Raw genomic sequence first — 10,079 nt, 5'->3', positions numbered from 1 at the left:
TTTAATGAAAAAGACAATTTCTTATAAAACAAATGTTGCACACCACTATAGAACATACGAAAAACTACTTAGTTCTGTAATTATGCACTTTTGCATTAAGTTTGATTAAAAAAGAAAAACAACGGGCGCTTACTGCCCTTAAGTTGAATTTTAACATTTAAGAAAACAATTAAAATTAAAAAACAATTAAATTAAAAATAGTTTTTACCTGGTACAGGCTGTCTCTCATTCCATTCACTTGTGATTAAAACCTCTAGGATTTTTATGTGGTGTTCAGTATTATCAGAACTGCAAGAGATGGATTAGACAGTAAGAACTAGGAAAAATGCAGAAGCTTACATTAGAATTATTCAGAAAACATGGAAAAAATTCACAACAATGCTCTCCACATTAGAAGTAAGGTCAGAAAATTAATTCATTAAACTTACTTTTGTATATAACTAACCCATATTTACAATACAAAATATAATAAAGATGACCCACGTACCTTGCTATCTGGAATTTGAAAAGCAGAGGGCTGAAAATTTCAGCCAGAGACCTTGCATTCAGGAGATTTTTGCTGGAGGCTTGACAAACTCTGAGGAAATGTTTGAGCAAATACTGGAGTGTGAGCCAATACTGGGGAGGTATATTTGGAGATCTGATGAGTTTCTTCAGCAACTGAGCATATTCCTCTGAGCTCTGCACTTCTGCAACCAAACAGATAAAAGGCTCTTGATATCAGCACAGAAACATTCAACAAGTAAAATGAAACTATATATGACTCCTTTGGAAGCATCAATTTTACAGGAAAAAAATAGTAATTCTGTCCTTCATTAGTGCCGTTAAGACTTCTTTCTTTTTTTGAAAACACTGAAATGCTCAGGGAAGAGTAAAGAACAAGTATTTAAAAGTCAAATGGAAACAGATATGCATTTTGGTAAAAACCACAACGTGTTCAGAGTGTACTGGTAGAAGTCTGTCTTGTGTTTAGCGTTACACATGATTGGGTAATTCTGAGATGCACGAGATAAGTCTCACAGGTGCTGTTCTAACTTTGAAGGTTACTAGTAACAATATCCTGTCCTGAGATATATAACAAAATACTTGGCCCATGTGCTGAAAGCCTATAAGCTGTACTTGTTTGAAATGACCACTGTAGATGATGAATCTTACATGCATGTGTTTCTCACTTCATAATCTGCAACTCCCAATGTACTGCAGAACACCATGACCTCTAGCACATTTACTTTGTCAGCACTGATAAAAAGTTAAAAATTAGCTTTCTGCATACAGATAAGTCCTTGATTTTTCCCCCCAGTTTTTCTATAGTCATTCTACCCACTGAACTGAAGAGAACTGTGTCATCCTTTATATTATCCTGTATGTTTACCTAAATAGGTAAGTAAATAATACATGTCTAGATCTGAATTGAAAAAGCTTTCATCAAAAGTGGTGAAGGTATATATGTTTTCTGAGATGCTGCCAGGTTGTGCAGAATCTTCCCTGTTCTGTGAGTGACAATTGGAACACTGGATATTCAGATTTGTAATAAAAGCTTTTTTGTTTGACATTTGAAATAATGTGATAATCATACCTTGAGCTACAGAAATCATGTCACTGTAAACAGCTGCTGGAATGATGGGATTTGGCAGGTCCATGAGATACCTCTTGAGAGCATCTGATAAAGTGTGCACATCAAATGTCTCTAAATCCAACGATTTTTTTGGAAAGAGCAGCATACTTTTTAGACATCAGAAACTGGAAAAAATATACAGGTTATATGATATTAGGGCTTTATACCAAGCCAAAACTGCTAACTTACATCTGGTTTACAGAGAACAACTTGTAAGAAAGAATGTAAGACACCAAGAAACATCTCTGAGATGAAAAACATACAGTGCTCAACACCATGCCCACGCCTTCGGCATGTGATGAACCAAACGGCTTCCACAGCTCTGTGTGGCCTTCTGTCATATACAGTGCAGGGCTGAACTGAGAATAATGGTAGTGACTTGCTGCATGTTGGCTATGTTATGGAACACCAGAATATTTTTAACATGTCTCTGTTTTACCTGTCAATATTTTGTGTAAGAAGTAAGTATTAATCAAGGGTTTGGGCAAATGCAGCTTCTCTACTGGTAGCTACTTCTATTATGACTGGAAGTTTGATTAACAACTTGGAGTGCCAAGTCTGTAAATATTTATGTGAGTACGTCGAAACAAATATACACGTGCAGAACTGGGTGCTTGGTGTTTTATGCAGCTGTTAGGGTTTATCTTGTAAAACCTGATATCCTTCCAGGATAGTTATGACTTGGGCTGAGGTTTGGAAGTGTCGCATAAAGGACTACTTGTTAGCATTGGAGCGAGGGATATCAGCAGCAAAAATAAAAATAGGAAAATACAGAAATGCTTACTTAGTTCAAGCAAGATTACGGTTCATCTCAAAACATGAAACTCTGGCACAGCAAAGTCCTAAATGTTTACAAAGATCCACATTTGGTACAAGAATTTAGAGGCATTAATGCTGACCAACTTTCTAGGCTAGCCAAGTCCCCTGTAAAATAACTCCTGAATCTATTTGGCCATTTTAAACCAAATTCAACCGGGAGGTAGAGAAATCAGATATGTGATCTGAGTACACGTACTGTGAAAAAAGGCAGTCAAGAGGGGGTAGTGAGAAACTTAGTGCTCCTCCACTTCCTTTCTGTTTTCCCCAAAGGAAAGCTTGCAGTATGAGCTTAATTCTTATCAGACACCAAAGAATTTACATGAGAGAAAAGACACTATGAATGGCTCAGATAATAAAAAAACTTGCAGTGTGGGTATGAATTCTATAAGAGCAATTATGTGTCAGAGAATCCAATCACAAATTCGTAAGAAATAGTTTTCATTAGTTGTGTTGCTAACAGGATATTTTTTATTTCGTAAGCCAAGTTAAATCGTGCTTCTTTCAGTGTTGACCCATTCTCTGAAATATATCCCAAATTATTATAATGAATACATGAGTAAGAATAAACTTGTGGTACTCTGCAACTCTTTGGGTGTAATGTCATAAACAGACCTGAACTCTTCCATCTGCTGAGCTGGCCAGACACAAGTCAGCTTTGATTTTGGAGCTAGATAGCACTGTGTTGAAGCTAACAGGCAGTTATCCAATTCATATGGAGAGCATTTTAACCATAAGCAGAACAGCACACTAAGGCAGTTCACAACTTTGAGACCAAAGCTGACTTTGTTCTCTGAATTAGCTCTCTGAATCTCTCTGCTAATTCAAAGAGAGTAGGCAGAGGAGAAGAGATCTGTCTGTATCTATGGATCTGGACACCCACTGCACCAGCTCTGTCCTGGAAGATTCTGATCCTATCTTAAAGAGAACTCAGAAAGATACACTGTTACTAAAGGGTAAAGTCCTGTTTTCTTTTCTCAAACCTAATTACATTTTAAATAAGAATACATGTAAACCACAAGTTCTTGATCTCAGGAAATAGATGAAACTTTCATAAAAGTATACCTCACTTTAGAGACTTAAAAAGGGATTTGGATAAATTAAGAGATACATTCATATTGCTGCCATAGAAAATCTGGATTTATCTGGACTAAAAAATATAATTACAATACTAAAAATATGGCTTAGGCTGCTAGCACCACGTGCGTATCTCCTCTCCCTGCTTGCTGCACTCATATACTTCTTCATTCCCACCGCGATCAGCAGAGGACAGGATGCTCTTTTGATTTGAAGGAACAGGCAACTCATAGTATCATCTCTTGTTCATTTTGTTAATATTTGCAATTACTAATAATGAAGAGAGCTAATTCACAGTTTGAGCTTGCTTCCTTTGTCCCTTTGGCAACATGGCATGTAACCAGTTTCATTTTCTAGCCCTTTTATTTTTGTGCTCTTTTATGCAAGTGGAAGCTCACACCCCACATTGCACCCCAGCTTGCAAAGGCGTGGTCAAGCACTCCTCCTACAGTATCTCCTGATCTCTCATAGTGCAACTGAGTGTTGCCATGCCAGTATATTCTAGCCTGAAGGAGAAATAAAAAGTACCAAAAAGAGAAGGAAATATATTTCAGAAAACTTGAATGGCTATGTGGTGTTAGTGGTGTAGCTGCGTCTTACTGTCCAAAACCTGAGAACCCAGCCTACTGCAGCAACCTTTTCCCTTCCAGCATCATCTCTGTAGCAGGCAGGGGATGTGCAGCTATTGCCTCTCCACCTACTGGACCAAAAAAATGCACACACAGAACTGTATGTAAACAAATGGCCATTTGTTTACAAAATAATAACCTGCAGCCTTACAGGAATAATGTATCTTTATCTTAGTTCTGAACAAAACACCCTGTTTTTCTCTGTACAGCTAGATCGTCAGTCCTTGAACAAGCAAGTGAATAAGAAACGATTAAAATAATTATTCTTGGAAAAAATCACGCAGTGGACCCATGAAAAAAAGACAACCTGTAAAAGTGAAAAATACCTTTCATATTAAGTGTAAAAGTTAGAAATCTTTTTTACTTACATTTGCCTTTTTAATACTATACTATTCAAAACCAGCACATATATATAAGCTGAATAGGGGAACAAAGGAAAGAGGAGTAGTCTGACAACAAGATCTGTTTAGTTCTTTGAGGAAGAGAACTGTACTTACCACTTTCAAGAATTTGTCTTAATTCTGCTGAGCTGCTTGAGCCTTGTGTTCCATACAAAGTTGAACACTCCAGACCTTCAAAACAAAATGGACGGGATACACTAATATTCCAGTGACTGTTGCCATGACACAACATACTTCTGTTTTCTTCAAATAACTACTTACAGTTTAAATTAGCAACATTCTCCCACCACCATCCACCTACCACCTACCACACTACGGAATGTGATTGCTTTTTAAGGCTGTAAGACACCTCTTTGTACATGCAAACTGCTGGGTCTGCAGAAAGAGCTGGCCAAGCAAGATCAGAGATGCCAGCACTCCCACGTATTCTGTATAACTCTCCACGGGCTGGCTGTAGAAGGCCAGGACTAGGAAACAGATTCACATACTCCAGGGAAGAAAACAGCTTGCAGGAGCAACATGGGAGCCAGGTCTTCCTTTACACTCTACATCCCAGCTGGAAACACCAGGTTTTTCAGGTGGCTAAGAAGTGAGTAATCTGAGTCAGGTCACACCACAGGAATGGAACAGGGATATGATAAAAGTTCTGACACATCCTAATCAGCTTCAAAGATTTAACTGAGACTTCTACATTACAAGCGTGCCTAACCTTTGGCACCCTATACAGTCAACAGAGACTGAGAGCCCCTTCTATGGGACAGGTAACCCTTAGGTCACCTTGACTACCCACAGAGCCCATAACTTCACAGTGTACGTAGGGTGAGTGTCGCATCACTGGCGTGAGAGAAAATGTCTGTATATGTCACATAATATGTCTGATAATCCACCTGAATAAAAGACACCAATACAGTGCTTTCATGTGAAAGATACTGTTTACAACTTTCCTACTTCAGAGAAAATAGAGAAGACACAAGGAAAGAGACCATATCCAGGGATGCAGAGCACCAATGATTTAATAGTATCAGTGGCATTTCCTGGAAGCAGCGATTGCTTTTGCAAACTGTTGCTCAGTACTGGCCCTTCTCATTGATATTAGCAAGCTCTTACTCATTCAGGAAAGGCTTATGCTCTAATTAAAGTGTCAGAGCAGTATGTGAGAACCTGTGTCTCCAGGGGCAGCAGCCTGAGTCCCATCAGGATACGACTCTTCTTCTTGCTCCCCAGCTATAAGGCCACAGAATGAGCAGGACCCACTGAGCTGCTCCTTACCTCACCAGAACTATGAAGGTGACATCAGAGGAAGAGCCAGGAGAAGAGAAATAGGACAAAAGAGGCAGGACACAGTAGAAGAAAGGGGAAAGCCTCAAAAGGATGGAGAGACATCAACATGGGAAAGCAGGAGAACAGAAACCATAAAAATAACACTGGCTGTCTCAGCATACAGCAGCAATAAAGAACTGGCTCCTGAAGCATAAAAACACTTCTTGTAACTTTTTCATATTTAATTCTTTTTTTTTTGCCACTTTGGGGCAAAACATTACTTGTTTGGCTGTTCACTGTTATGATGGCATTTCCATAACCAACTTGAGGTGCTTATCAGTTAGAAAAAACAAAGCAATACCAAACCCTTCTCCCTTACCTTTCAATAATACTTATATTAGTTGAGTTATTAAATGTCATTTGAGGTAAGCTTTGGTTTTGCTCCTACAGTCCAAGTAGCTTCTACTGAGCAGAAACCAATGTAACAAACCTTAAATGAGATTATTTCATATCTGTTGAGTAATGTGATGCATTAGCAGCTCTAGAAAGAAGAGATGCCAGCTCTGGATCTGATTCTGCAGTCTTGGCTCATGTAAGGTAAGAACCTTGGCAGACCATTCTTCAGCCTACCTTTCTTTTCAATTGTCTCCACCATCTTGATAAGAATCGGTGGAGCAACATCAGGAGGTGCAAACTGTTCCGTAAGATCTGGAAGTGAAAAAGCTGTAAAAGAAAAAGAAGAAAATAAGCCAAGCTACAGTTGAATGCAATTTCTGTTTATGGAAATCATGACACATAATGCAACCAGTTAATTTTTAAGTACGGAACAAACAACCCACTTGTCAGGTCTAAACGAGAACACTTCACAAGTAATCAGAAAGCTGAATAAAAATGATGACAATTGCATTTTTACAGAATTTTCTTTTAGCGACCTCAGTCAGTCCTAGAATCACTCTCCATGTTGCTGAGGAAAAGAAAACACAATAAAAGTTTGCAGTCTATGGATGGGCAGAAATACAATGCAAGGAAGAAAAGAAAAAATCTTTTGGTCTGAAACATTTACATCCAGTGTGCACCAGATGAGGGAGCTAAACACATCACCACCTGGGAGTTACTGATCCCCTGGATAAAAGAGACTTACAAAGGCCTGAAATAGCAGTAGAAACAAGTATTTCACACTCATACAAAAGTTCAATAACTTCTGTTTGCTTTCAATTTTCAAGCATAATACTTTTAACAGTATAGTTTTCTTGAAGCAAGAAGTTTCTTTTCTGCAATGACTGGTTAAGAATAAATAGTGGTATAATCAGAAAGGGACATTTTGCAGATTCAAACAAACCTGCACACGGATTTTATACAAAGTCAGTTTTCACGAAATCCAGTTTCTTCTCGGAGAGAACATACTGTATAAAGGAATGTTCTGGCTCTGTGATGTGATGATCTATCTCTGAACAAACTATTTTTGCCAAAAGAGTAATTCAAAAGTTTTAAAGCGGTCCTGTTTAACTCTTGGAAAGCAAAAATGTTTACATAAAGATATTATTAAACTACTGCCAGAAACATCTGGCAGAGTTTGATGGATTATGATTGATAAACAAAGCTTAATCACTGAAGTAAAAGTTGCCAGTTACCTAAGCAATGGTGATCTCTGCCCGATTAAACTCGCCACAGAGAGAGAGCAATTCTTAAACACACATGCACATACGTGCCTGCATGCATATATATACATACATGCAGGCACATGTACACACCGTATTTCTAGAAGACTGCAACTGAACAAAATTATAAGGATAACGAAGTAGAAGGAGAAAAAGAAAAAAACCACAACAGCAAAATATGAATAGAAATTATTTAATGAAAAACTTTGAGATAGCAAAAAAATTAAATATACCACAACTGAGAAAGAGAAATCAGACAATTTTGGCTGAGAATTCACCCTGCTTTGGAAGCAACAATTATTTAACTTTCTAAAAATGCAAACAACTTAAAAGTTGTAAGACAGCAAGGAAGGTACAGAAGAAGTTTGGAAGTGCAAAAAACTGAGGAGAGAAATGAAAGAGAACAAATAATAATAATTTACGAATTAGTAATGGAAGTGGAGCATACTGGAACATGGCAAAAAGAAGCAGAATGATGGTATGATAATGATGGAATACTTTCCAGTCCATTCATAACTGAGAAGGACATTAGAAAAACATCTGTTAGTCATAACAGTTTAACTTAGGAGGCCCAGAAAATGAGCATTCAGCAGTCCCAAAAGAGTTGCCTAAGCAGATCTCTGGCCTGCTGATGTTACTTTTTAATGACTTATGGAAAATCAGAGCAATTCCTGGGGATCAAAAGAGTTCTAATGCCTCATCCACACTCTGAAAAGACAAGCAAGATGACTACATGCTAGTTACACTATCAGTCCTGGGCAAAATAAAGGAGAACCTGATACTAGACTCACATAATAAGCAACAAAAGACAGCACTGTAACTAAGGATTGTCTGCATAGGTTTTTAGAGGATAGGTTCTGTTAAAAACCACACTACTTCCTTCCTTGGTGGCACCATAGTTAGCTGAAAAATGCAAATGAGTAGACATAATAAACTCTAACGTTTTGTCAGATAGTTGACTTACTAACACTGTGATTGAAAGCTAAATTCAAAAAAAAGCACATTATACAGGTGTAGCTGACCAGCAGACTTCCAAGTATAGTTATTAATGCAGAACAAGCTACTCAGGGAAGGAATGGACTTTTCATCTCTTTACATCTTCAAACCACTTTCAGGTTCCATCGGAACACCTCTTTTAGCTTAACATCGTATCTGCTTTATCAAACACAAGTTGGGCTCAAACGGAAGATGCTGTACTCCAAGCAGCCTCTGCTGAGGCATGCTGAAATACAGACCATTTGATTTGTAATATTCAGATCAAATAGTTCCTTTTGACCCCAAAGTATAACTCTATCTCATGATGAGGGCAAATCTATTGAAAGAATAAATGAAAGATCAGGTCAGCGTCTTATCAAAGGGTATGCTATGAAAATACTCAAATTATGAGATACTAATAGACTCACAGAATGCTAAGGGCGTAAAATGCATCTCTTATATGGTAGCAGAGGGAGAACAGGTTTTAAGAACAGAGTTTACGTATTTTTACTTCTAAGAGTAACTTTCTGTTCCCTTAGGTAGCTAGTTACATTAAGTACCTTTCTCCCTCTTGCATAACAACAATGAAATTGCATTATCTCTCAACAAAGACGCTCATCTCGTAATTCCAGCTGGAGGCAGCATGCAGCAACAGTCAACAGTCTAAACTGAAACTGAGGCAAGAAAGGAGAGACAAAGAAGAAACAGAGACAGAGGAATGGAAGTCAAACCTGACAGACATTTGAAATGTTTCAGGTGACAGCTCAGCAGTTCAGGCATGGTCCATCCAGGCTACTGAGCAGCAGAGAGAATGATGTTTTCTTGCATTAACCAAATTGTGTCTTGAAATGATGGCAAGAGATACACTCCAAATACCTATAAACAAGGTGTATTTAGAAGAAGGATTCCATTTCCCACTAGATTTAGATTTTCTACATGAGGGATGGAGTCCAAGCAAAGCAAAAAGGAGAACCCAGTGTCAGGGGAAGACTTCAGTTCATGGGAAGAAGCCCTTGCAGGGTGAAGAAAGACACTACAGAAAATGGTTTGTCTCCATGGGACATAAAGAATGGGGTGGATGTAGACCTTACCCAGATTACCTGAACAGAGAGTGCCTCTTCCTGCAACCTACCTGATGCTCCATGCTTTTCATCTATACTTTAAGCAGGATCTTAAGCTTTTAAACTAGGTTTGTATCATAATCTGTTACTGAATCTCTTTGTTGTACAGTATTCTCGGATCAATAATATTCTTAGTGAAAGGCTTTTGGAAGCTAAGCATTTACCTTTCTATTTATGCAAAATCTATAATATGTCATAAATATGTAAAGCAAATGTCACATTGGTTAAAAGGAAGGATTTCCAACACTCCTCTGCTACCCTAAAATATGCAATTGGAAAAATACTAAAATTTTAGGAGTTCAGAGGATTTCTGATGTCTCTTCCTCCCTATACCCCATTCCTTTTCTTCAAAACTGGAAATTTCTATCTACCAGAGACATTACTGAACTTTTAAATATGAAAAGAGCCTTTAAAATAATGACAATCTATTCCATAAATACATAAACTGTAAAATACTTGTGTATTTGACTGAAAACACGGGATATTCACCTCTCTTTTATTATTATGCACACACTGGGGAGTATAAG

At 37.9% G+C, this 10,079-nt stretch overlaps 1 protein-coding gene across 1 annotated transcript in view; it reads right to left on the bottom strand.

The window, feature by feature from the left end:
- Window positions 1-208: 208 nt before the first annotated feature.
- Window positions 209-10,079, bottom strand: part of LOC104077955 (phosphatidylinositol 3-kinase regulatory subunit alpha-like) — a gene marked incomplete at its 3' end in the record, with an annotated part of 35,790 nt that continues 25,919 nt past the window's right edge. Inside the window, exons 2-6 of the mRNA XM_009579380.1 lie at window positions 6,429-6,521; window positions 4,631-4,709; window positions 1,577-1,722; window positions 488-689; window positions 209-288 (exon numbers count right to left, since the gene is read on the bottom strand). Of these exons, the coding sequence (XP_009577675.1) occupies window positions 209-288; window positions 488-689; window positions 1,577-1,722; window positions 4,631-4,709; window positions 6,429-6,521 (600 nt within the window). The remainder of the gene's footprint in view (window positions 289-487; window positions 690-1,576; window positions 1,723-4,630; window positions 4,710-6,428; window positions 6,522-10,079) is intronic.

Source organism: Fulmarus glacialis, unplaced genomic scaffold (genome assembly GCF_000690835.1).
Source record: "Fulmarus glacialis isolate BGI_N327 unplaced genomic scaffold, ASM69083v1 scaffold25096, whole genome shotgun sequence".
Taxonomy (NCBI): domain Eukaryota; kingdom Metazoa; phylum Chordata; class Aves; order Procellariiformes; family Procellariidae; genus Fulmarus; species Fulmarus glacialis.
Note: the sequence above shows the minus strand (reverse complement) of the source record. Positions and strands in the feature narration are given on the sequence as shown.